The sequence below is a fragment of the Balearica regulorum genome, chromosome 5 (genome assembly GCF_011004875.1).
Source record: "Balearica regulorum gibbericeps isolate bBalReg1 chromosome 5, bBalReg1.pri, whole genome shotgun sequence".
NCBI classification, from domain to species: Eukaryota; Metazoa; Chordata; class Aves; order Gruiformes; family Gruidae; genus Balearica; species Balearica regulorum.
The window spans coordinates 44206346-44232478 of NC_046188.1; the positions used below are offsets into that span (position 1 = coordinate 44206346).

Genomic DNA, 26133 nt, shown 5'->3' on the forward strand with positions numbered 1-26133 from the left:
TAAAGTTTCTCTCTCAGTTGCTTCTAGCCCCTACGCCTTATATCATTGGTGTTCCAGCAAGTTTCTTCCTTTACAAATTGGATTTTAAAATGCCCGATGATGTGTGGCTTATTGACCTGGATACCAATAGGGTAAGTGGTGCCTATAAGGACTTGTGGCTTTGTTTCCAGGGAACTGTGCACTTTCATCAAGGTACCCACAGAGAGTTTAAGAATGCCTGGCCTCAGTCTGTCTTCACCACTCCAGTCTCTTAAATTTTAGGATTCCGTTCCTCGTTGTGTCTCAAGGTCCCCATTTCTTTTGCTCATAGGGCATTCTTTTTCAGTTAATCCATCTGGCTATATAATTAGAAGATAAATCCTCAAATACATTATAAAGCTGTCTTCTTGAGTAATTGTGACCCTGTCTTTTATGGCCCTACCTAAGAAACCCAGTCTGTTGAGAGCCTTCCAGTAGCTTTGGTTGTCATGATTGAAATGGGACCATGTATTCTGCTTTCTACTGGGGCATGAACAAGGCTATTTCAAGGGAAATGTGTATAATATCTTCTACTTGATGGAAATTCCAAAGGATGAGTGTGGGTTCATTCAAACTTCTCTTTTTTGTGGTAAATGATAAAGTAACTCCTTCATTGTTCGTGATATTGTAAACAATAGCAAGCATAAAGAAGTGAAATTCAAAGTATTGATGCAGGTGTCTGTGAGGGGGGTTGTGTTGTGAGGTTTTAAAAAATTGTTTTATGGCTTTTATTCCTCGGTCTCTGGAGTGGTGGATATTCAGGAGATTCTGTTTTGGAAATGACTACAGCTTGGGGATGTTTAGTCTGTTGCTGTGCTTAATTTCAGGTGATCGTTCCCACAAATGCAGAATCTTTGCCAGCATTACCAGAACCAGAAGCTTCAGAGCTGAAAAAGCATCTGAAACAGGTAATAAGCACTTTGGGAAAGGGACTCAGATGCAGTAGAACTTAGCAGATGTAATCTTGCACAGCTCTTCTGCTATACTGAATAAGAATGCAGATCAGCAAATGTAAAGCAAAATGTGTTAAAAGCAGGTGTGTATCCTGGCACATCAGGTGGATGTGAAAACGTATCAGACTACTAGAATACTCTTGTTCAAGAAAGTGCCCCTCGGTCAGTCATGATGAGGTCTACTTCTCTGAATGCGGAGGTGGGCTAATCAATAGGGTGGCTGATTAAACAAGGTTATAGAGGTGTCTTCTTTTGAGCTCCCTGAGCTGTATGATTTTCTAACATTGTCTTCTCCTGACTAAGCCAAATCTGAGACTTTCATCTGGTTTCAGATCTCTCTGTAGTTTCTCCAAAGGACTTCATTGTAGTTTTTGTTACCTGTTTCATCTTCTGCTGTCTCTGCTGCTTCCACCTTTGTCATTTGCAGGGGAAGCACAGGATTAAGAATTTTCTGTTTAAGATGCCTCGTTTGTATCATTGACCAGTTAGAACATCCCTTATGTTAGAATACAACAGCATTTTGAGCTTGAAAAGCAGTATCAGTTGATACGGATGTTAAGTGGTAGGTATCCAGTTGCTGCTTTTCTATCTTAATGGAGAAAGTTAGTTTGGAAAAGTGAGTGGTCGCTGAGGCTTATAACTGCAGTTAATTTCTTTGCCAGGTAAGGGATAATTTGAAATGCTCCTGGACACAACAGATGGTTTCTGGTTTTTACTGTTGTTTGGGACTAACTTGTTTCCAGTTGGTGCAGAAAGTTCCAGATTCCTCCTTACATTTGCCATGTGGGCTTTAAACTCTGACCTGATCCATCAAGCTATGATCATCTTTGTTTCCCCTCCATTCACAGATCTGTGTGTGAGGTCTCAGTCTCTCCTCTCAGGTCCTGCTAAGCCATTAATCAGCTTGGGTCATCCTGGCTGATCGTGTCAAGCAGGTTTTATCTCTTTATTTCTGCTTTCCTTATGCACGCTGCATGCAGTACCTAAAGGTAAAGTGTGTTACTGATGTGATGAGGTCTGCTCTTTCTCTCTCCTCGTAGACCAGGAGAGTAAAGTGTATAACCTCCATCTGTCAGCACAGATGGAAGCGATGTGTTGCTTGAAGTTTTGTTAGATCCACCTTCCCCAACTTCTGCCTCACCCCCTTGCAATTTCAGGCACTATTCAGTAAAATTCTCTCACTAGGGAAAAAAAAAAAAAAGAACACACTGCAATTTCCCTGAAGACATATTTTAAATTCTCCAGAGTGTTCACCCAAATCCAGCTTACATCTGTATGTGTTCCTATAGACATTATCATTAAGAGTTGACCAGTGGCAAAGGAGAAGGAATGCTACTGGTTGCTCTACAAAGTAGAGAAGGCTAAATTGTGGCCCATGTCACAAAGGTTAACAGCCTTGTGTGCCACTGGGTCTTAGTGTCAATGAATAAAATTCAGGATATCTGTTTTTATACTGCAGTTGAAAGTTCTTAGCTGCATCAATATGGACAGCAGCCTTTCTGCTTTCCAAAGTGGCCAGATGTGAATGTTTGGGGGTGGGGCAGTTAGACCTGTCTCCCAAGATGTGCCTATTTTGTGGTCCCTTTTATTTCTTCTCATTTGTGATATTTGGTAGTAATAGATATTTTTTTTCCTTCCATCTGTTTCTCTGTGGTCATGTGTTCGTCTTGGCTCTGATGGGCTGCTGGTGTTATCATATGATCTTCCATCTTGCCTCCAGTGTCTGGTTAGCATGACTGCAATCACTCAGAAACAGCTGCTCACTCCTGACAACAAGGTTCTTTATTTTATTCTTTTCCCCTCAATTTTTCATTTTACCCTTTTCCTTTGGAGTTTTATTTTTTGTTTTGTTTTATATATTTATTTTTGAAATAAAAAAATGAAGACTCAGTGGGCAAATGGTAGAAATGAGGAAGATTTAGGATAGGTTTGGGTGTCCAGGACTGATTTACCACTCGTGCTGCTCCAGTGTATTTCCCTGAAGATATTATGAGGGTTGAAGAGGATGGTAACTTTATGGAGAGATGAAGACCTCATTCAGATGGGAAGTGGAGGTTTGCAGAGATACAGGCAGATGCCTGTGTAAAGGTGTCCTCACATTGTCCTGGGATATCAAACTCACTGGTTGAATGGCCAAGTTGCAAGGCAAGTTTCAAGGCCTCTAGGTCCCAAGGTGTATTCAAATTACACATGGGAATAACTCTCCACGAAGTTATACACAGTGCCGTACTACTAGTGGTCCATTTTGGATTGTTTTCATGTCATGAACATGAAAGCGGACTTCTGTGCTACCCTTTGGCTGGCTCCAGGACTGTTTCAGCATTAAGGAGATCGTTTTGACAATCCACATAAAGAAGGGCCTGGAGATGTTTGTTGACTCAGCATAGGAGATGGTTTAAGACAAACTAATGGAGCATGCACAACTGTTGCAATTGCCTAGAGGGCAGGGTAGCTCTGATCTCTCTCTTGTTCTGTGAATGACTTTTCTTGCTGAATATGTGCATGATATTGTCCTTCATTAGGCACTGGCCAGCATGAGTCTGAATACTCAGCCCATTCTTAATCTAGAGAAGTTCCACGAGGGGCAGGAGGTGCCACTGCTGCTGGGAAGACCGCAGAATGATTTGCAGTCTACTCCCTCCACAGAATTCAACCCTCTGATCTATGGAAATGATGTGGACTCTGTGGATGTGGCTACCAGGTGAGGCTGAACAGGAAGGTAGTGTTGCGTCTTCTTAAATTTTGCACTTGAAGGCTGCACAGACACTTCTATGGGTCCTGTGGTGGAAGCAGCATCTTCCAGGTTCTACTGCAGGTTCTACTTTGCATCATGGGAAAAAAAGAGCAGAAATTACAGTGTTTATTTCAGATCTATTAACTGCATGAACATAACTATGTATCTTGAGGGAGTGTTTTGTTTCTTGCATTTTCCTATAGATCATCCACTTTACCTGGACCTAGTCTGATATTGTATCCTTAGCTTAAATCACAAGCCTTGAACTACCAAAAAAGCTGTTTTCTAAGAAGACTTAGGTTTTTGTGCTGGGTTACCATTCTTCAAAGGTTTGAAACATCACCTACTGTGTACCTTTTAAAGGCTCTCTGTCTTCTTTTCTGTTGTGCTCTGTCTTATTATCTGATATATTGTCCTCTGTTTCATTTTAGGGTTGCTATGGTGAGATTCTTCAACTCGCCAAATGTTTTGCAAGGTTTCCAGATGCATACTCGCACTCTTCGTCTCTTCCCACGACCAGTAGTGGCGTTCCAGGCAAATTCTTTTCTTGCCTCTAGGCCGAAGCAAACACCTTTTGCAGATAAGCTTTCCAGGACACAGGCAGTAGAATACTTTGGAGAATGGTCACTCAACCCTACTAACTATGCTTTCCAAAGAATTCATAACAGTAAGTTTTGGTCTTGCCTTTCCTGCACTTGAATGTAATACAGGAACTTAAAAAGCAGAGAGATTCTAGGGAAGGACTTAGTTTAATACCATATTATTCTTTCTGGGGAGGGAAATCCAGTTCAAGGAACACTTTTCTATTTTTATGTATATCCTCATGTGTTTCTACCAAGTTAGCCCTCCTATTAGCCACTCACGCCTCCAATTAATTTTACCTCTGGTCTTGTTTGCTTATGGAGAAGTAGTCTTGTAGCCTTCTTAGAGTAGAGATTGTCCCTTCCTTTGTGCAAGACTTAGTAGGGGGTGGCCTCACTGTGAATGAAGCCTTTGACCCCAATAAATGAGTTGAATTAACTCTCTCCTTGTTTTTTGTGCAGACATGTTTGACCCAGCACTGATTGGTGACAAACCGAAGTGGTATGCTCACCAGCTGCAGCCCATCCATTATCGTGTCTATGACAGTAATTCACAGCTGGCTGAAGCACTGAATGTCCCAGTAGAGAAAGAAACAGATTCTGATCCCACTGATGACAGGTTAGTGGGAGCGTGACCCTAGTCACATGATAGTTACTTCAGATTGCTGGGCCTCTCCTTCTGCTTCTCATTTGCAGCCTTTTCCTCTAGCCTGCCAGGTTGCTGTTTCATTTCTTCTGTCTGGGCAGAATACTGACAGTGAAGTAAATTGTTTCACTGCTCTGTCGTCACAGCAACATCTTAACCCTTTGCTAGTGTCTTCACAAGTCTTCATTTGATGTGATTCTCCATTTGTATTTTCCTGTTTTCTTTTGCTACCTGTATGCCACTTCACATTTGGTATTTCCTCCCACCTAATGCTTTTTTCTCCCATGCTGTTCTTTGGCTGTTTCTATTGCAGTACTACAAGTACTCACACCCATCCTACCACTCTTTCAAATCTCTATTCAGTGCACATAGTTATGTGAAGCTGGTTAGTACTACCCACTTTTTGAGACCTTGTGGGTTCAGTAAAGCGAGAGTAAACTTTTTTGTTATAGTAGTTTGGCCATATTTCCCAGAGTTTTGCATCTAGTTTTATTATCCTTCATTCTCTGCTAGTCTGTGAGATCTTTCAGGCCAAATCTTCTATGTTCTACACAACACCAGTGATTCTGTCAGAGTGGGATCTATCATTAGTTTAAAAAAGAAATGCTTTTACTTGTGACTTCCAGTTCTTTTGAAGTCATCCCACACATGCACACTGAGAATTAGTACAGTACTCCCTGCTCACTTCTGCTTGACCTCATCAATTCTGCTGAGAGCCTTTAAATGTCTTCCCATATTGTCTCTTCATGTACCTCAAAGTTATTTCATTTGCTCTGACCTTTCATGAAGCTGGTTTCTGACTCTTGCCAGAAATTTGTTTGTAGAGACTATTATCATAAGATTTTTAAGAAGCCCATGAAAAGAGTCCTGATTCACATCTTTGAAACGTCGAGCCCTGCTGTTGCTGTTATGCTGCCACTCATCTTTCTTTCTCACCTGTTGTGGCAGTGGCAGTGACAGTGTCGACTATGACGACTCAAGTTCCTCCTACTCCTCCCTCGGTGACTTTGTCAGTGAGATGATGAAATGTGACATTAATGGTGATACCCCAAGTGAGTAACCTTGAGCTTTACTTTCACAAGGTACATATAGGTTCCTCTTCCCCATTCATCTGCACTATGGGGGAAAAATGCCTCCCCTAAGTCTCTGAATCACAGCAAAGTATTGTTCTGTTGTAGTCTTGCTCTGAGTTAAAAGTGTCTTTTATACTACCACAGTATCCAGTGGTAGGCTGAAAAAGACATTTCTCCTGCTTATAAACAATGCCTTCCGAAGGACACTGGGAGGAGGAAGAACAGAAATAGGTGCTGCTGAACAAAACTGGCTCATTAGATTTGGAAACAACCTGCTGCTGCCATTGGATACTGTACAATATGGGCAGCAGAGTACGAGCTTTTTCCTGCCCCCACATTGGTTCTCAGTGCTGGCTTTAATGAGTTGCTCTATCCTAGTGGGGACAGGAAAATGCATTCTCTGTGGCTTATATGGAGCCTGCAGCAATAGCTTCTCTTGTGAGAGTGGGAAACTCTCACTTTCTTCAATAAACTAAATCTAGGAACACCAACACATTTTCTATGTTCCAAGGACAAGAGGTAATAATCATAAGTTGCAATAAAAGAAATTCTGCTTGGACATAAGGAAAAGATCTTTACGGTTAGTGAAGATCAGCTTCCCAGGATCACAGTAGACTATCAAGCCTTGGAGACTTTAAAAACTCAGTGGGACAGGGCCCTGAGAAACCTGCTTTAACTTTGCAGTTACCCCTGCTTTGAGCAGAGATTTGGAATAGATGACCTCCAAAAGCCCTTAACAACATAAATTTTTATGCAAATTTATTCTACTGAGCAGTCCTCATCTGCTAGGTATCTTTAGTTAGATGGGCAGAAAGCTGAGGAAGGCAATGTTCTTTAATGCGAAATGATGTGTTTGCAGATGTTGACCCCCTGACTCACGCAGCCCTTGGTGATGCTAGTGAAGTGGAATTTGATGATTTTCAAGAATATTCAGGGGATCTGGATGAACAGGCCATGGACAGTGAAAACTCCCAAGAGAACAACCAGCCTCGTTCAAGTTCCAGTACTACAGCCAGTAGCAGCCCCAGCACTGTCATCCATGGAGTGAATCATGTGTGTACTGAGATGAGTTCAGCCCCAAGATCAGCATATTAGGATATAAAGAATGGGAGAATGCATGTGGTTCTTTCTGAGAAGGGTAAAAGCTAATAGGACTGTGAAACCATGCACAGATTAAATTGCATGCTCTTTCTGGACTTTCTGAGCAAGGTGGAGTTTATTGGTACCATCTTACGGTCGGACAGAGCATTCCTGTACATAATTCCTCCCATACACAGAAAAACACAGCATTAACAGAGAGCAGTGGTCCAGGTTGTGACTGCAGGAGTTGCTTTTACAGAGTCTGGAAAGATCTGATGTGTTAGAGGAGCAAGGAGTGGGGTGGGGAAACTCATGAATCTGTGGTCATTTAGGAAGAATGGGAGTTGCTTGCATACGCTCAAAACAGGAGAGCCATTATCCTGAGCTAACACTTACCAGTAAGATCTGTTTGACATGGGAGTAAGTCCCAATGCACAAGTACTGCAGCGTATATATAAAATCCTAGATTAGAGCCATGGATAGTGGGGATGGGGTTGGGGCCTAGTAACAAACAGCAAGGACCCTGCAGACTTCCCAGTTTGAAATAATTGTTCTTGTCCTGCCCTTCAGTTGTATGTAACGCAAATTAGCGAACAGATCAATGATTTGACTGGTCCACAGGAGTCAGCAGATTCAGCAGAAATGGAAGAGAAGTTGGTTGCTGGATTTTCAAACCATCTCCCTTCCTTGCCATTGCAACCAAGCTTTCCCAAGATAAGCTTGGATCATCGTGAGAGTGACAGCACAGCTGGCGGCATGAGCTCCTCAGAAGGGGTGGTGAGGAAGCGAGAGTATGACAATCCATACTTTGAACCACAGTATGGTTTTCCTACAGAGGATGAAGATGATGAACAGGAAGAGAGCTACACCCCAAGATTTAACCAGAATCTCAATGGAAGCAGGCAAGTCCTCCTTGTCTCCTGTGTTTCTGTACTGTTGGGGTTTCCATCTGCTTCCTGTAGTTTAACGTTCATTCATTCAAATGTCTTTTGCACCTGAAATGCATTGTTGATCGCTTACATTTAATATTGAAATTCTGCAAACCCTTCTGGTTTGAGTAAAGGCACTTGCTCAGTTCCCTCAGTTCCTTGCCTTTATATAAGCAGTAGGAGTTAACAGAATTATCAGTTCTTTCTAGTATATCACCTACTGATTTCTGGAAACCTTTGAGCGATTTTTGTTGTGAAGCTTTGTCTTTTGGGGGAAAGATACTATAGTGATTGATGACATTGGATTTTCTTATTATTGCTCTCAAAGCAGAAGGCTGTCACCCCCAAACCCTCTAATGCCCTTTTGCAGACAAGTTTGCAGCATGCCCTGAAAGGTAATAAAAGCCTGAGTGCAAAGATGCTTCAATTCTCTCGGTTTTTCTATTTTTGTTCCGACAAGGTAAGGGTAGTGTGGTAAAAACTGATGCGGAATGAGACCGGCATTGATCTCACACAGTCATACAATGTGTTGATTTGAGGTGGGAGGGGGGAAGGCTAATAACACTTGTACTTAATTTCTTTAAAGGTCTCAGAAGTTACTCCGTCCAAACAGTTTAAAACTGGCCAATGATTCTGATGCAGATTCAGATTCCAGGGCCAGCTCCCCAAACTCTACCGTCTCCAACAACAGCAGTGAAGGTTTTGGTGGCATCATGTCTTTTGCGAGTATGTACCAATGCATTCATTAAGCTGGTTATATTTATGATACTAGAGTTTACAGAGAGATGGAATAGAGGGATGACTAGTCAAGAGAATGACTTGGTTGGCAAATTGTTACCAGCTCTCCAGAAGTCATGTTGGGAGTCACAGGACCTATTTAACCTACACTGCTGATAACTACTGCTTTGTGTATTTTTCAGTAAGAAGGACTTTGGTTATGTGGTTAGGCCCTTGAGTTATATGTCACTTTAGGGCACAGATCAGAAATTCTTTCAGTTTCGTTTAAACAAAAAATTGTGCAATTTCATGAAGTTGATACAAAAATCTTACGAGTAGTATGCCTTCCATGCTACCATGTTGTGTATTTAGGTCCTAAATTCAATTTCTTGACTGTGGTCACTTACTTTCAATTATATTTTAATAATAAAATCCACAGGTATGGAAAATCGATCTAGAGTTTTTTAATGAGTGGAAGGTTATGGCCAATTGAGTCTTGCACTATAGCGGGGAGTAGTGCAAGAAGTTTGCAGCAATGGGGAAAATATATTGGATGTTTCTGGTAAAATGATAGTTACTAAAATAAGGCTGAAAAAAACCCCCACAAAACCCAAAGCAAATTGAAATAGTATGCTGACATTTTAAATGAACATCTTGAAGTGTTAATGACCTCATTGATCTGCATGAGATGCTTTCAGGCTCTCTACAGGCTTAACCAGATGATGATGCGTTATTGTGTTCTTAAGAACTGTCTGTACTAGGAAAAACTTTTGGTTTCTCCTAATAAATGGAAACTTCTATTTTAAAGCACATTTCTGTGGCAGATGTACAGTGTTTCACAAGGCACTTCAGAAATTACATGTGTTGGAGATCTTCCATCATCCTGTTTTCTCATGTGGCCCCCACCATTCATTTGCTCCTAAAAAGAACTAGAAGACACAGCTGGTGTGAGGTTACCTGTTTAAGTGCAGGAAGACAGGTGGATATTGCTGTTATATTTAAGACTTAAAGATACAACAGCAGTGATTGTAACATGAAAGCTAAGAATTATGTTTTTGCACAATTTAGAATAATCTGATTACAGGTGTGATTACAGTGCAAATAAGATGATGTTACGCTTGTGAGACTTTTTGGTAATAAAGAAGAATTTCATCGTTAAGGATCTGGAGTAAGAAGGTGAATTACAGGAAGTTTAGGAAGTTCGTGTGCATGCAGTGAGCCTTAGGCATGTAACTGTTTTCTTCTTCTGTCATAGGCAGCCTGTACAGAAACCACAGCACAAGTTTCAGTCTGTCCAACTTAGCCCTACCAACCAAAGTTGGGAGAGACAAGAGTACTCCCTTTCCCAGCCTGAAAGGTAACCGTTTTTTCCTTTTGTCTTCTACAGCCTTTACAGTTCTTGTGACTTAGCCGTCTGAGGTCTTACCCCTAACAGGAATCCGTGGGGTGACATAGTTTGGGTAGTACCTCTTAAGTATCAAGATAGTAAATAGTCTTGATGTTTCTCAGTCAGACTTCTTCCCAACAATTGAGCTGTGTTGGAATGGGAGACTGGCTAGTCTAGCCTGTGTTAATGGATACACTGTGACTGTTGGTTTTGGTTTGTGTTTTGTTTTATTTTAAGTACTTAGTGTAAAGAATGGGAGCCAAGAGGTGGGTCCTACTTTTGTACTGCCTCTATCTTCATGATTAGCCTTAGGTAACTTGTTAGAGCAATGATGCTGCATTTGTAAGCGGGGATAATGCTAACCTCCTGTGGAGACTGCAGTTTACATAGGTTTCAGAAGTGTTTGTAGTCTTTTCCGTTCACTAAATAGAAAATTTCTGATCAAAATCAAATTATAACCATACTTAAGCTCATTCAGAGTGAAGATCAATCCCTAACTTATGTGCACAGTCTTTTCATTGGAACATCTCCTGTTTGTCTGCAGTATCATTAGATAACATGTCTGAATGGACACTAGAGAAATGACCCTCTTACTGTAGAGAGTTAGCCTAGTCGTCCTTGTACCAGATGCAGTAACAGCAGGGTGACTGAGCATGTGCTGGTGTCTTAGTGTTGAGACCTTTTCAGTTCCTAAACTGGGGAAAGGTTTTATTTTACCTCTTGAGTTATTCTATCTGATTAGGACTTACTGCTTTTGTTTCAATATGTTGATTTTTTTCATTTATTTTTTCCTCCTCATCATTTTCATCGGTAAAGATTACTTTAATCTGGAAGTGGGAAGGGATGTGGATGAAGGTTGGTATGATGTTTTGCTGACCTTTGACCTTGTAGAAACAAAGGCCAAAAGCTAGTTTTTGTTTTTCTGCTTTGGACTTTGTTTTTGAGACAAGTAATCATTCCCTGTGTGTAAAATGAGGAGGAACAGGACTGGTATGGTGAAAACACTAGCAGAGACTCTGCACAGCTGTTTTCGACAACCTTTTACCAGTTGTTTACGTTTTCATGTCCAGTTGTACTGGATAAGAAACATGCTTCACATCAGGGTTATTTCCATGGGTAAACTTAATGACTGATTCCATGCATTGGAAGAAAACAGTGATGGGGTTTGCCATTTCACGTTCATGCTTTGCGCCTCATCTTCTGCACTTTGGTGTTCTTTTCTTCACTATTGTAATCCTGTAGGGCCTTTAATGTTACTACGCAGATATGAGGATGGGATTTCTGTGGAGTAGCTCAGTCTGGTTTATGCATGTGCAAGTGTGTGTGTGTGTGTTTGTGTTCGTTTACATGTGCATGCTGGCTCACTGGGATTCCCACTGGGGACTTCACTGTTTTTTAAATGTTTTTGTCTTTGTTGTACAGGTATAAAATTGCTGCATTACCTTGTTCTTACCAAGTGTGTGTGGTACCCTGTGTTTCTAACTGTAATGGGAAATGATGCTGGGACTCCATCTCATTGCTGCTGTTTGACCACTTTCCATCTTCCTTTTTAATTTTTATTTCATGCACATCCATTGATATTTTTTCCTCAGTGATGCGGATGTTTTTGATAGTGCCCTTGAAAAACAATATGTGCAATAATGTCCTTGAAGATGCAATACATTGGTTCCACGATGCCAAATTTCAAGTCAAGCACTATCTCTAATTACACTGGCCCTTGATGTCTTGGGCTTTCAAGCATCCTTCCTGCTCTAACGTCATTTGGGTTTTGTTTTGAGGGAGGGCTGGGAAGAAGCTGGTAGTTGGATTCTTTTGATACTGATGGTGGGGAGTGTAGATATTGTAGTACACTACTAATTGTATATTTTGTGTCCCAGTATTTGGGTTAAATACTATAATGGAGATTATTACTGAAGCTGGCCCAGTAAGCAATGAAGGTGGGTTCCCTACAGCATGAGCTGTGCATGATATAACAATTTCCAGCATTCCCTATGCCTGACTTTGGGCTACCTTTCTCACTGGGTAACCAGTATCACATGATCTATACTAGTCACCCCCAATGCATTATGCTTTTACATATAGTGACTAATTTGAAGATGGTTCTTGTTGTGGAACTGCATGCAGAGCAGCGAAACTTTTCCTGCCTTTCACCTCCTGCTCCCATTACCATCTTCTCTTTTTCTCTCTGCATTACTCCCATTACTGTTTTCTGCCGATGTGTGATGCTAGAATATGATATACGCTGCTGCTTTTTTGGAGTTTCCATTTTGTTTGAAGTCTGTTATCTGTAATCCGAATAGGTGTGTTAGCCAACCTTAGCATTGCTTGTTACTGCCCTGGGATTAGACTGTTTTCCTCCCACCCCTTCCTCTCATCCTGTTTTCCCTCCTGTTTAGGAAACAGACGGGCCCTTGTGGATCAAAAGTCTTCAGTCATTAAGCACAGCCCAACAGTGAAAAGAGAATCTCCATCGCCTCAGGGACGAACTAGCAATTCCAGGTAATACTTTTCATTGCTTTTTGAGTATAAAGTATTGTTAGAGTGGTCTCACACTTGGCCAATGTTTCCTCAGAAGTCTAGCTGTTGAAAACTAAATAGTATTTTTCTACAGCCCTACGCTTGCACATATTGTCCCAGAAGATTTGATATGGATGGTCTTACAGTTAATTGCGCACATACATACTTTTCTGTGCTCCGAAATGTGTCCTCTTTCTATCTGAGATCCAAAAAATTCTAGGTCGCTACTTTAACTCAGTATTTATTCTTTGTAATTGAGTCTGTTCTGAACAATGTAGTCCAGCCAGTGGAGCTTTAATGCACCATACTGGGGATCAGCTGAGTCGTATGAAAGAGTTTGATTCCATGAATTCATGTGAAACACTTTTCTAAGCCTTGGGAAGGGACTCAGAATGGTGCAAGTAAACATTACATGACCTGTGCCTATGCTTTCTCCTCCCGTTCTTGTGTAGCAGTCACGAGTAGAGTGCAATTTACTTTGAGCTACTGGGGTTGGGAGACGATGAAGAACAGTAACTGCAGTTCAGACTGGGGAATGCAGCAGGTTGTACAGGAGTTCCCTTCTTCTTATCGTTCCCTCCCCTGTGGCAAAACAAGCTGAAGCAGTACACGTGTCAAGGCTGCTGCAGCAGTGCAATTAGTAGTGCTGCACTTCTTCTTTCAAGGAAAGCCTACAGGTCAGACAAGGCGGCTGTGGGAGAAGGTTGTGGCATAGAGGATTCCTATGGATTCTGAGGAGGGCTGTGAAGGTGAGGAGTAGCGTGGTAGCTAGAGGGACTAGAGGAAAATCTGATTATGGCTTGTTGTTAGAAGTAACAAACAAAATAAACTATTTGATACTACACCTATAGAACAGAGCTTGGGCTGTGTGCAGTTATGTTAGCAGCAGGCATAGCTAGATTTGAACTTTTTTCTTGCAAACTTAGCTTTTATAGGAAATGCATTTCTGCGTGTGTCCTGGCCATATCTCTCTTCCCATGCAAAGCAAGATAAGCAGAGGGCTGATTTTTGCCTGCTTCCTCTTAAATCCATCAGTGAGAACCAGCAGTTCCTGAAGGAGGTGGTACACAATGTTCTCGATGGGCAAGGTGTTGGCTGGCTGAACATGAAGAGAGTCCGACGTCTGCTGGAGAGTGAGCAGCTCCGTGTCTTTGTACTAAGCAAGCTGAATCGCACGATCCAGTCAGAAGAAGATGCTCGACAAGATGTCATACAGGATGTGGTCAGTGCTGAACTCAGCAGGGCCCTGATACGTGGTGTCTGCTGAGGCTCAATTCATAGAAATTTGTTAAATTGCCTCCTAAAAGCTGATGCTGTAACAGTTTTGGAAATTATGTTCTTGAATTACTTTCTCACTTCTGAAATAGCAACACTAACGGGCTTTTCATTGCAGGAGATCAGCCGCAAGGTTTATAAAGGCATGCTGGACTTGCTCAAGTGCACCGTGTTGAGCCTGGAGCAGTCATATGCAAATGCTGGCCTGGGAGGCATGGCCAGTGTTTTTGGCCTGCTAGAGATAGCACATACTCACTATTACAACAAAGGTAAGAAAGTGTTAATGTTAATACAGTGTTTATGAACCAAACAAGATCCTTATTGTGAAGGTAGCTGTTCTGTGGCTTCTGATATTTCAGGGCTTTTACGACACTTTTAAAATAGGTGAGAACTGTACCATTGTTACTGAAACCTTACAAAGCTTGAAACCATTCTTTTGCACATATGTAACGGGACTAAAGCGAAATAATGTCCATACTGATATTTAATTGAAAATGAAAACTGTGCAGCAAGATACAAACCCTGGGACTTGTACAGATGAAGTGGAAATTCTGAGAGTGGGGACCTTCAGCAAACACTGTCCCAACCACAGTCTTGGCAAGTTATTGAAGACAACCTGAATAGAGAAGGAGATTTTTCTAATGTGGAACCATATGAGACTTACACTCACCAACCACCTTGCATTATGCAATGATTCTTATATCACTAAGTACTCTTGGAGAGGAAAGTCTGAAAATACCTCTTTAATTTTGAACTTTTCCTTAAAACCTGATTCTTAATGCAAAATAAGAAAATGCGTGTGTAAGGAAAAAGAGCAAAAGATGACAGAAAGCTACCTCTCTGCTTAATATCTGACTCAGCTATAATCTCAAATGATGAAAAGCTGTTTATTTCATTGTAGCAGAGGAGTTAACATCTACTAAACAACTGTATAGTTGGTGTTCTGGGTGGCTTGCATCAGGGATTTTATGAGTTGGCTTAGATGTCCTGTGGGTTACAGGTGTTCATTTACAATCATTGGTAGAATGCTGAGGAAGGTGAGGAAGGCTGTGCTAGTGTAACAGTCCTGAATTTGGGGAACAGGCTGATGGTGGTAATTATAAGCCTTTTAGTCTGACACTTATCCTAAGCAAATGTAATGTAATGCCAGATACCATAATTTGATAGTAAGTAGAGCTTACCCAGTAAATTAATTGTCGTCACAATAGACAAAATTTGATATAAAATTTTAAAGCCTTGATGCATCTTTGAAGGACTTCTCTCATCATTGCATAACATCTTGATTTATAGTCAAATTTTAGCTCTTTAGTATGTTTTACCTGTTTTCAATGAGTTGATCTCGATATTTCTAGAAATGGTTTATAGAGGTTAGTGGTTATCCATATGTTATTTAACATATAGTAGAGATGTAGTAATCCTAAAATTGTACTGTTTGCGTATGATGCATACTGTTTGAGCAGGACATGATGGATATAGGTTATTTGTCTAGAGGAAGCTGAATCGTAATAATGCATGGTTGTGATTTAATTTATTTTCATACGGCCAAAAAAAGGACTTCTGTTTAGGAACAAGGACAGTTGGCCATAATAGCGGGATTGGGAACTATGTCCCCAGGCAGCATTGTCTCTGAAAATGGCAGCTATGTGTGAACTTCCCGCTCTTAACTGTGTCTGTAAAAACTGGAGGAGAGGGGGCACTGCGTAAACCTGGGAATGTAGATTTGGGATGCAGCTATTGTATTGTCTCTGAATATGTCACTAACAAGACCCAAAGCTGAGGTAGTGCTTCCGGTTCTGATCATCACGTCTTGAAAAAAATTAAGAGGTTTCTGAAAAGACCTGCAAGGAACTGGGAAAACACTTGTGCTCTGAAAGATGGAGGTGTTCAGTCTGTTGAATGTTAGGTGTTGATTGCTTTCAATTGTTAGCTAAACGGAAAGGTGTTGCTGATAGCAGAATATTTAATTTACTGGACAGATGTATCACAATGGCTTGCAGTATGACAAATTTAGATATTAGGATATGAAATTTTGACTATTAGCCTCATCAGCGATTGGTACAGTTTGTGCAGGATTGCAGGAAGTTCTTTATGGAAAATCTAATTTTAATTATTCTATTCTGAAAGTTTTGCTGTAAGTCAAACTGTGGTGTTTGATACAGAGAAATAATCCAAACTGCCTTTGGGGAGATATGATTATAAGGAGTCTTGGAGAATGATGGAAGAAGCTGATAGTTTTTTGAGGTTTTTTCGTAACTGAAGTTTCATTTAGTGTTACCCATCAAAGATGATTGTATTTGTCATCTTTTCACTGTGAGAGCAGCTTGCATGTATTGTAGAAGTGATATTCTTGGTAGTTTAGGCAGAGTTCTTTCATTTTGTACAACTAGGCAGAGGAGATACTATAGTTACTGTGTCAAAGAAGACTCCTAGGTTTCAAATACAGAAAGGAGATAATTTGAGTATCCCAAAACCAGCACTCTGGCTTTCTGCCTACTGTTTCCACCAGTGTGTTAGATTATCTGCAAGCCATGGTGACCTGTGGGAACAAATGTGGGACTGAGCTGTTTCGGTGCCAGGCTTAATGATTTAGATGAGACCATCTGTCTCATCTTCCTTTTTCTGCTCTCATTTCCTTTTTCCTTACCTTTTTTTTCTTGTCTTTTTTTTTTTTCTCCAACACTTTGTTTTTTTTCTTTAAAGAACCAGAAAAGAGAAAACGAAGTCCAACGGATGGATCTGTCACTCCAGTTGGCAAGGATTCTGCATCATCCCCAAGAGTGGAGCCAAAACCTGCGATGCAGCTGCCGGTACCTCAGCTGATGCCAAAGGCACCGAGCCCTGCAGGCAAAGGGCCAAGGGAATTTGACACAAGGAGTCTAAAGGAAGAAAATTTTATTGCTTCCATTGGTGTGTATTGAGGTGCATGTGAAGTGCAGGAGGGACTTCTGTTATGGCACTAGGTTCTATTTGCATTCTCTCCATTTTAACACACTACATTGCTGCTGTAACATGCTTCATTTACACCTTGGATCACAAGGAACAATCATATGTGTTTTCACTCTACTCTTGGATAAGTTATCCAGGGCAGTTTTCTCCCAGAAGCTTTCTAATCTTAATTGTTTCTGAATTTCATTATACTTTAGACAACTTTTTTTTTTTTGCTCTGTGATTCATATTTTCAAGCAACAGAAAATGGCAAAAGGGAAACAGGGCCAGCAGGACTTTGGAAAGGGCAACTATGGAAGGGACTGCATGAAACAAAAGTTTTCTAATATCATTGCTGACTATGTGTGGATTATCTAGATTGCATCCTGATAGAAGTGGGAAGTGCTGATTATTAATAATAAAAACTGCCAAAAAGATTTTAGTTGTAGTGTTACAGTTTCAGTGAGCAGGACTGATGGATCTTCCTTCTATGCAATAGCAAATAGAATGTGCGTCCTTCTAAACAGCATCTGCTAGGCTGGTCACTGGAAATTTTCCCAGTCTAATTTCTTAGCTGGTATAGCTTTCACCTATATCTGGGAAAAAGTTAGAGGTAGGCTTTAAACTGTTTTATGTAAAAAGGGCTTTACAGATTATTTTTTTTGGGGGTGGGGTGCGGGGGGACTAAAAAAGGGGAAGAAAATTCTGTTTGGATCCAACCTGCTGTGGATTATCAACAAGAGAAAAGTACCATCAGCATGTGAGAGAAATTCTTTGGAGGCAGTTGCTCAAAACTAGTCTTGTACTCTATTTGAAAATCTGTCAGGGAGCTAAAAGAGATTCGGATTGCCAGCATTTCAGTTTAGTGGTTTGGTTTGCTCTGGGTACTTAATTTCTTTTCAGTAGAAATGAGAAAAAGGAAAGTATGCTTCTAACACAACTAAGAATAAAACAGATGCTAGGCCAGTGTCCTTTTAAAGAATGAAGTGAAATCTTTTGATTGGCTTGCTGAGACTGCTCCTTTCCCTCAGTTGAAATTAAAGCCTCATAGAAACGGAAATCATAAAGATCAGACAGTCCATGTTTGTGAAGCATCATAAGTGCTTTTTAAAAGAAGTGCTACTTAATATGTTAACTACTGTTGCCAGAATATTAGACTTAAACAATTCACAATCTTCAAGGACAGGCAACTGGTAAATTCTTATTGGTGGTTCTGATGCTCCAATGATTTCCACTTGTCTTCTGTGGAACTAAGTTACAAGAAGGATACAGTTTCACCAAAACTGATCAAAGTTTGAATGACTTTAATGCTTTTTCTGAAGCCTTTTTTTCTAACTGATTTTGTCTGTCACCAAGAACCATGAACTAGTATACAAGTCAGTCTTTAAGAAATTGCTCTAAAACCAATGTAGTGTCCATGCTCATCTGACTCTTGAGATCTAGAAGTAAAGGGAATTTCTTTTATATTGCAGGAAGATAATGTAAAGCTACTTGACTATTGTACTTCCTTTATGTTCTGTTATGGAAGCAGCAGTATAAGACAATACTTTGGATATACAGGACCAGAGTGAGTCATGGCTAGGCTGAAAGTCCTTCTGTAGTGAAGTGCAGACTTTCTCATTCAAACTAACTTATTTAGGGAAGAAGCATTTGGTAAACACTTACATGTTACTGAAATAACAAAGTATTTGTAAGAAATTCCATTTAAGCATGAGAAAAAATGTTTTTATGTAAAGATGATCCAACACTGGAACAGGTTGCCAGAAAAGGCTGTGGATTCTCCATCTGTGGAGATAGCAAACACCTGACTGGACTTGGTCCTGCAGTAGCCTGCTCTAGTTGACCCTGCTTTGAGCAGGGAGGTTTGATTAGATGATCTCCAGAGGTCCCTTTGAACCTCAGCAGTTCCTTATTCTATGAGGTTTGGAAGGTGTTTACAGCCTCAGGTTGCAGATATGTAAATAAAACTCTCAATTAATCTGTTAGTATTGTATAGACAAAATACAAATTGGACTGCTAACCTTTTGACCTAGTTACAAGAGGAATACTAGAATGAGAAGCCGTCAGCATGATGGAGTAAAATCATGTATGGCCCTGTTTGCAATAGCTATACATAAAATGTCTGTTAGTGGGGTGATTGAACTGTGTCTGAGGTCTAGAGGTATGGTAGCTGAATATGTGCAGTTTTCTTGTACTACAGGAGCAATAGCCAAGAGGTTCACAGAGTTCTCTGAAGTTCAGGGTGGATGCGTTCCTGCTTGACCCCCTCTTCTTGTTCAGTTTTCAGAAAGTTTATGGTTTCTAGTGTACCTCTGAAGTATGTAGGATGCTCCCATGTAACAGGGAAGGCTGGTGGTATTCAAAATTCTTATTTCTGAGGTGAAGAGTGATGGGTTTTTATCAGTTGAGGATTGATCTTTGTTGTGCTTTAATACCTAATTGCTAGGAAATTCATTGTGAAGATGGTGCTTCTGATACTTTGTTTCCTAAAAGATCACCAATTATTTGCTTACTTCTGGGGTTTTTTTCTTCTAGGGTCCATGGTCATCACCTGTAGTGTTGGCCTTTTCATTAGGACACTGGTGGCTTTAAAATGAATAGTTAATAGTTTCCCCCTTTACATTAGTGGTTAGTTTGGTTTTTATTGCACGCTTGCAGTAACTGTTAATGAAAATGCCAGTACTTACTGAAATTTCCATTACTACTTTTAAAATAATTGTTTAATGCTGGCAGATCACTTTATTTTAACAGCTTTTTTGAAACAGAAAAGATTTTGCTACCTGCTTTGTCTGCATCAGATCCTTTGTGGACCTGCTGTCGTGTTTAGTTCAGCCTCACGTAACAAAGTCATAGGCATAGTATTTTATGCCTCTTGAGTTTATTTGAGGTTTTCCTTTTCTTCTTTGACAAAGTAGTTGAGGGTAATTGAGGCTGTTTTTAATGCACTGGGATACACTTTACCCTGAATTAACAGGCAAGTCAGCTAACAGTAATTTAGTGGCAGATACTGTAGCTTTCAGCCTGATGGCTTTTAAAGTAAAGCCGCGTAGACTGAGCACTTAAGAGGCCAGATGTTTTCAAAGCCCTTTTTACCAACAAATTCAGTGCATCTTAAAGAGGTTGTTATCTGTGTCAGTGTGTGCTCAGCTAGATAAGCCTATAGGATGCTGTTTGGATCCATAAGCAATTTTATCTTATCCATCTGTGTACTTATGAAAGTTGAAGGAACATCCATCAATCATGAAGCAGATACAGAAATCAGTTGGCTAGTAGCTGGTTTTTAGCGTTTTCTCCCTTACTACTTTTGCCTTGCTCATGATACATTTAATTAAAACACTTTGGAGCCTTCCTCCACATTTGTAACACTATTCTTTTTTATTTTTTTTCAGTAGACATTTTGCTAAACAGAACTTTTTTAGAGCCTGTCTTGCCCTAATTTCTGCCATTTGCAGGGTGGGATGGGTTTCTGACATGCTTCAAGTGGCCTGTTAGTAGCTCAGCAAGTTTCCTTGAAGATCAGTAGAAGAACATTGTGCTTCTTTTTCCTTCCCTTTGCCACTTTTCTAAGAGTATCTTCCTCTGTAGCATTCCCAGCTTTATCCCTGCTAGTGAGAGAGGACAGTGCCCAGCATTCGGAGTCAGTTCAGCATGTCAGCTTGTAATGTTTCCTTTGGCCAACAGGCCAGCACATGAGCTGATGTTTCTGAGCAGAAAAGATGACTGCATCTCAGAGGGTTGAGGAATATGTGTGATAGAAAAGTGCAAGCGCCCCATCACTATTTCGTCTCGGGGCTAAAATGAAATGAGTGCATGCAGACGTCAGACTTTTTTCCTTTTCTCTGCATTGGATTTGCTTATGGAATTCCTTGACTTGATTGAAGTGCTGTGACCTAATTTGAATTTTGGAAGTTGGCATTAAGCATGACTGATATCTTGCTCATTTTTCTTCTTCTTCCCTTTTTTCCATTCTTTATACTCTGATAGGAACAAGTGGATGCAGAGAAGTTGAGCTTTTTGCATGTAGAACTGGCTGATAGGCAGAGCTAAGCATTTCTTAAGAATGCTGTCAGGTCAAAAATAACTTGTTGTACTTGTAAACTTTGTGATAATTTTTGAGATATAATATTGGTTAAATATTGTGTTAACCTACAGTTTTAATTTTCTTGGAATTGCTGCTACTGGTTTTGTGCCTTTTCCTTTCAATGATATTAAATAGAGACAGTCAAATGTTTCTGTTAATTAGAGCTTCTGTGATACTTACGTTTTGGAGGAATAGATATCTGACAATCTTACAGGCCTTTCTCAGGAAAGGTGATTAATTGCATTATATGTGTTCATAATAGCTCTTTTTCCGTAGTTGGTTCACTGTGTGAAGTCATCTCTAAGATTTGAATTCTGTAAATGAGAGACGATGCAGTGCTTGATTCCTCACATTGATTTCTTGTAAAATGGTGTTAATTAACCCTTCACTCAGTAGTTGTCGTAAATTTCTGCCTTTTTTTTTTTTTTTTGAGATGAAGGGGTGGGGTTTTTGTTTCAAATTTTTTTCCCCATTTTCACCTGTCTGACCAGCTGCTGACTCTTTCTCTTTCTCTCCTGCTTTCAATGCATCTTGGGTAGAATTGTGGAACAAGCACCAGGAAGTGAAAAAGCAAAAATCTTTGGAAAAAACGAGTAAGGAAATTAAAAAATGTAGAAACTGACTCCTCCAGCCTCCCCATAACTGCCAACTCCCCAGGTGCAGGGTGAGCTTGCATCTATGGCGCACAGTTTTTATGTCCACAAGAACAAAGGTCTATCAAGAAAGCCCGCATTATAGAGGAGACCAAACAGATCATTTGCCTTGGGGAAATTGTGTTCAAATGTCTTTTTTTCTTTTTTTTTTCCTCCCCTGAATGTTGCCGTCTTCACAAAAGGGGAAGCAGATGTTCTGCATCCTCACTGTATCAGATGTATATGGAAGGATTTTAAGATATTCCATCTCTTTTCTTAAAGACCAGTTTTGCTTAGCAAGTCTTTGACATCAATATATCGATTGATTGAATGTTACTGGAATGAAGAATTCTCTGTTCTTTCAAGCTGTGGGATGGCAAATTTTTCATGGCATCAACCATGAACAATCTATGACCACGGACAGTCTGCAACAAGAAATACTTTTGAGGGGGAGAGAGAAGGTGTATGTGAAGAATTGTATTTAGTGATGGCTGTTAGAGAATAGCCCCTTAATAAGAAATAAACCTGATTTTGTTTTTATATCCCATGTTAAAGGAGTGAAATAGTCTGAGGCTGTTTGCAGAGTCTAAATAGTAGTCTAAAACTACACAAATTTTAACATCTATTGAAATATGGCATTGAATAAAATATTGAATATATGTTATCTGCAGGTGTAGTACAAGGTTTTGCTCTTTTGGTTATCACTGTTGTAAATAGGGACATACGACATGAGGACAATATCCAGTTTATAATAACCATGATGTGGTAGGTGTTTCCTAAACATAAGTGTATTTTCTACTTTGCAGAGTTGATGCCCCTTTTACAGACTGAAGGTTGGGGAGTATTAATAGCTAAAATGGGTGGGTGAAAATTCCTGACATTCTGACTAAGCCTGGGTTTGCTACATTAGTTTTAGGCTCCTCAGTTAAATACTTCAGTTAAGTACAAGCAAGGATCTGGAGTTAGTTCAGAGAATTGGGGCACCTTTGCAGTACAGCTTACTGCATTTAAGATCTGAATTGCTTTCTGCTGAGGTAGGAGCGTGTGTGAGACAGGCACACAGCACATGCACACACCTGCTCTCCCAAGCTGGGCCTTTCAGGTAGGTGCCTACATTGGGAGGAATAAATTAAGGTTTTAGTGTTTTATATGTATTAGACATACAACTCCATAAAGAAGGGAAGGGGAAGTTTGTAAGTGCCTGTAAAGGGATAGTGACAACAATGTGATTGTGGTTATTGTGCTCCTTTAACTCAGTTACCAGTACTGCCCACAGCTCTCAAGTACCTGAACTGCTTCAGTCAATTTCACTTGCTTTAAGGGCCAAATTGCCAGAAATATATCTGAGTTATGTGTTGGGACATGGAACTCGTAGATTGCTTAAAACACACAGCTGAAGTTTAGTATTCTTGCCATAGTAATGAGATATAAAACTTTTTGCTGCATTGTTATTCAGATCGAGAAATGGTGGCCATTTGAATGAGTGGAAATAAAACCTCTAGAAGTGAGCAATGTATATTTCAGTGGAAAATAAGATTCCAAATTCTTAGAAAGGATATTTTTAGTTATTTTTCTTTTTTGTAAATTTTGTTTATACTTTGTTAGAATCTTTGATGATTTGATTTGCAGTAACTGAGGCATATGGATTTAGAGGCAGAATACTATAACAAATGAAGAACACTTTCTGTAAAACACTTCCCATGGAGAATTGGTCATTGAGTAGTAAGCTAGTGTGGTCTGCACAGCCCGCTTATGGCTTTGCTATTCATGAGTTTACATACCATCTCAAACTCACTCCCACAAATCTTTGTATATTATCCTTCTCTCTCTCTCTCTCTCCTCCCTTCCCTTTTTCTTTCCTTTTCGTTGTCTTACCCTCTCTAATATTACATATAATACAAACACATTCATAATTCCCAGGTTGTTGTGATCAGTGGTTATAAGAGATAGTGGCACCCTTTACTTAGAGATACTGGAGATAGTCATGGGTATATACTACAAATATTCCAGCTGCTGATCATGTCTTCCTGTTACTGAATAGTTGGCAGATATGGATATGGCAGAAGTGTTGCATTCAGTCTCTTCCCCTTTCTGAGAGTAGTGACATTCTGTGTACAGTCTATAACACATTCTTTTCTTGCCTCGTTATTTACCTTGTTCAGTGCTTATCAAATTTCTTTTCAGGCTCTACCTCTCCATCATTCTCTTTTCCTTCTGCCATCCCATCAGAGGACAATAGATGATATGATTCTAGAACTGCATGGGAAATTGAACATAAAGTTCTTTATCCTTCTTTTCCCCTTATTTGTTTTCAAATCGGTGCGTTAATGAATGCATGACTTAAGGCTTGCTGATTCCCTCTCTCACTACTGACCTAAGTGATTGCCAACTCTGGAGAGCCATTTGTTAATGTAATTGGGGAATATTGTGAAGTACAGCATCTTACAAGCGTCTTCCTTGAAATTCTTATTGGTGTAACACCAGTTGTCACTGTTTGTGCTCTTGTCCTGTGTTGCCTGATTTTTGCCTAGATTGTTGCTGTGGCAACCTAACAAAGTCAGTCCAAGACTTTGAGCAAATTAGCTGTTCAAAAAAGGATTCTGACTTTAAGTAACGAAGTATCCTTTATTTTACTAAGAATAAAGGAAGTGGCTTCCTAGAGTTGAATGGCAACTGCTCTGCATGTGTTATTGTAACTGGAAGCTACTTGACCTTTGTCTGTCCTCTTTTCTCTCTTGAATGGCTAACAAAGGTACTGTTTAGTGATAGTCACTCCTGGACTATGCCTTTGGAGCATTTGAAATTCAAACTAACCTTTTAAGAATGGCAGATGTGTCCTGCTGGCCTTGTTGTTTACAGTACCAAGGAATAAAAGCAATCAAAGGAACGAGAAAGCAAATTTGTTTTCTTGGTACTGTTCCTGCTTTCAGTCTGTCATCTGCTTTCTGCCATACTGTTTTTTCTTGGTACAGTAATGATTTACTTTTTCCTTTGTTCAGGGCCAGAAGGTGTGAAACACTTTGATTTGGGAGAAACGGATGAGAAAAAATCCCAAATCAGTGCAGACAGTGGCCTCAGTTTGGCTTCAGGTTCTCAGGTCAGTGTCTCCTATGCTTGCTTTATTTATGTGGCTTGCTCTATTTATGTGGTAAGAGAGTGGATTCTTCTATTCACTACTTAATTGTGGGAAGACTTCTAGGGTTTGAGCATTCTTGAAAGGCTCATTCAGTAAAATTTCTTTCCCCCTTCCTGTAGGTGACTGATCTTTGCAAACTCCTCAATTGTATGACCCCATGATCTTTTTGACATGCAGTAGTTTCTATTTGGCAGGCTAAATAAACCATGGAAGCGGAAGGCGTGTGATTCAAGACCCCAAAGGAATGGGAAGTGATGTTCTGTCTTTATGATTAAAACTAATGTGGCTTTTCTTCCTGTTCTTTCTGTATTTTAATTGCAGAAGAGTGATTTCGACTCTATTCCCAGCGGAGGACCAGCAGTTATGGTCCGAAGTACAAGCCAGGATTCTGAAGTTAGCACAGTGGTAGGATATGCCCAAAGTGAAATCTTGATGTGATTCACTGCTTGCAAAAGTGGAGGAGGGCATTTCATGCCTACATTTTGTGTGGTATGGCTGCATACTGTCACGCATGCATAATGTATGTCTATGAGCTCTCTCTGCAGAGCCTCTGAGTGGGTGGCAAACGTGTGTCTGACAGAACATTCTTAGTGCTTTATTAGGAGATTGCATCCTTCATACATGGTGCTCGTTGTGGTTACATATTCCTACGCATTGGTGCATTTATGGAACTGGTGAATTGCAATGATTTTATAAATATGCCTTAGTTGTTTATAAACCATCTATGAAGAAGTTTAAAAATGTAACCTGAGAGCAAAAAAGGCAAATCGTTTGATGCATTAAAAACAAGATCAAACTTTCTGATGTATTACCTTAAAACACTTGAATCATATCAAAATGTCTGCTTGCTTTCTGATCAACTACAAGGCCTAGAGGGGAAAAGGTACCAGGAATGCATTCAGTAAAAACAGAATGAGCCTGCTCCCTACCACATGTTATCTGATATGGCATATTCCATGGATAGAACCCCAGGAACTTTCCTTTTTTTTGTTGTTGTTGTTGGTTTTTCTTCTCCCTAAGCTGCTGCATACCCGTGAATATCTAGCTTTCTGTGATCTTTTCCCAGCATGTAACAAGAATAATACTCTGATTGTCTTTCTCTAATGGACCCAGAAATTGTATTGTATGGGATACTGCCCAGATAAAAGAGGGGTCTAGAAGAGCTGGTTGATATTCAAATATGTCCTCCTCCAAGCTCAAGAAAGGTCCATCCCAAAAAGCAGGAAACCAAGCAAAGGCAGCAGGAGGCCTGAATGCATGAGTGAAGAGCTCCTAACTGAACTCAGACATAAAAAGGAAGTATACAAGAGGTGGAAGCAGGGGCAGGTGACCCAGGAGTACACATTTGCTGTCTCATCTTGCAGGGATAGGGTTAGGAAAGCTAATATGGACACGGAGTTGAATCTAGCAAGGAATGTGAATAGAAACAGGAAAGGATTCTACAAGTAC

General features: G+C 40.2%; 1 protein-coding gene across 27 annotated transcripts in view; it reads left to right on the forward strand.

The window, feature by feature from the left end:
• The window catches only part of MADD (MAP kinase activating death domain), a 74736-nt gene that overhangs the window by 21161 nt on the left and 27442 nt on the right, over positions 1-26133 (forward strand). For 4 of the 27 annotated variants that reach the window (XM_075754598.1, XM_075754618.1, XM_075754608.1 and 1 more), the window contains exons 6-24: positions 18-131; positions 846-926; positions 2692-2748; positions 3494-3672; positions 4137-4372; positions 4749-4904; positions 5877-5984; positions 6865-7058; positions 7656-7987; positions 8601-8740; positions 9987-10088; positions 11996-12055; positions 12515-12617; positions 13671-13857; positions 14029-14179; positions 16611-16817; positions 21456-21509; positions 24548-24645; positions 25006-25089. In XM_075754598.1, coding sequence (XP_075610713.1) covers positions 18-131; positions 846-926; positions 2692-2748; positions 3494-3672; positions 4137-4372; positions 4749-4904; positions 5877-5984; positions 6865-7058; positions 7656-7987; positions 8601-8740; positions 9987-10088; positions 11996-12055; positions 12515-12617; positions 13671-13857; positions 14029-14179; positions 16611-16817; positions 21456-21509; positions 24548-24645; positions 25006-25089 — 2643 coding nt within the window. Of the gene's footprint in view, positions 1-17; positions 132-845; positions 927-2691; positions 2749-3493; positions 3673-4136; positions 4373-4748; positions 4906-5876; positions 5985-6864; positions 7059-7655; positions 7988-8600; positions 8741-9986; positions 10089-11995; positions 12056-12514; positions 12618-13670; positions 13858-14028; positions 14180-16610; positions 16818-21455; positions 21510-24547; positions 24646-25005; positions 25090-26133 lie in introns of all 27 variants that reach the window. The other 23 variants (XM_075754623.1, XM_075754619.1, XM_075754621.1 and 20 more) reach the window with 16 other exon arrangements.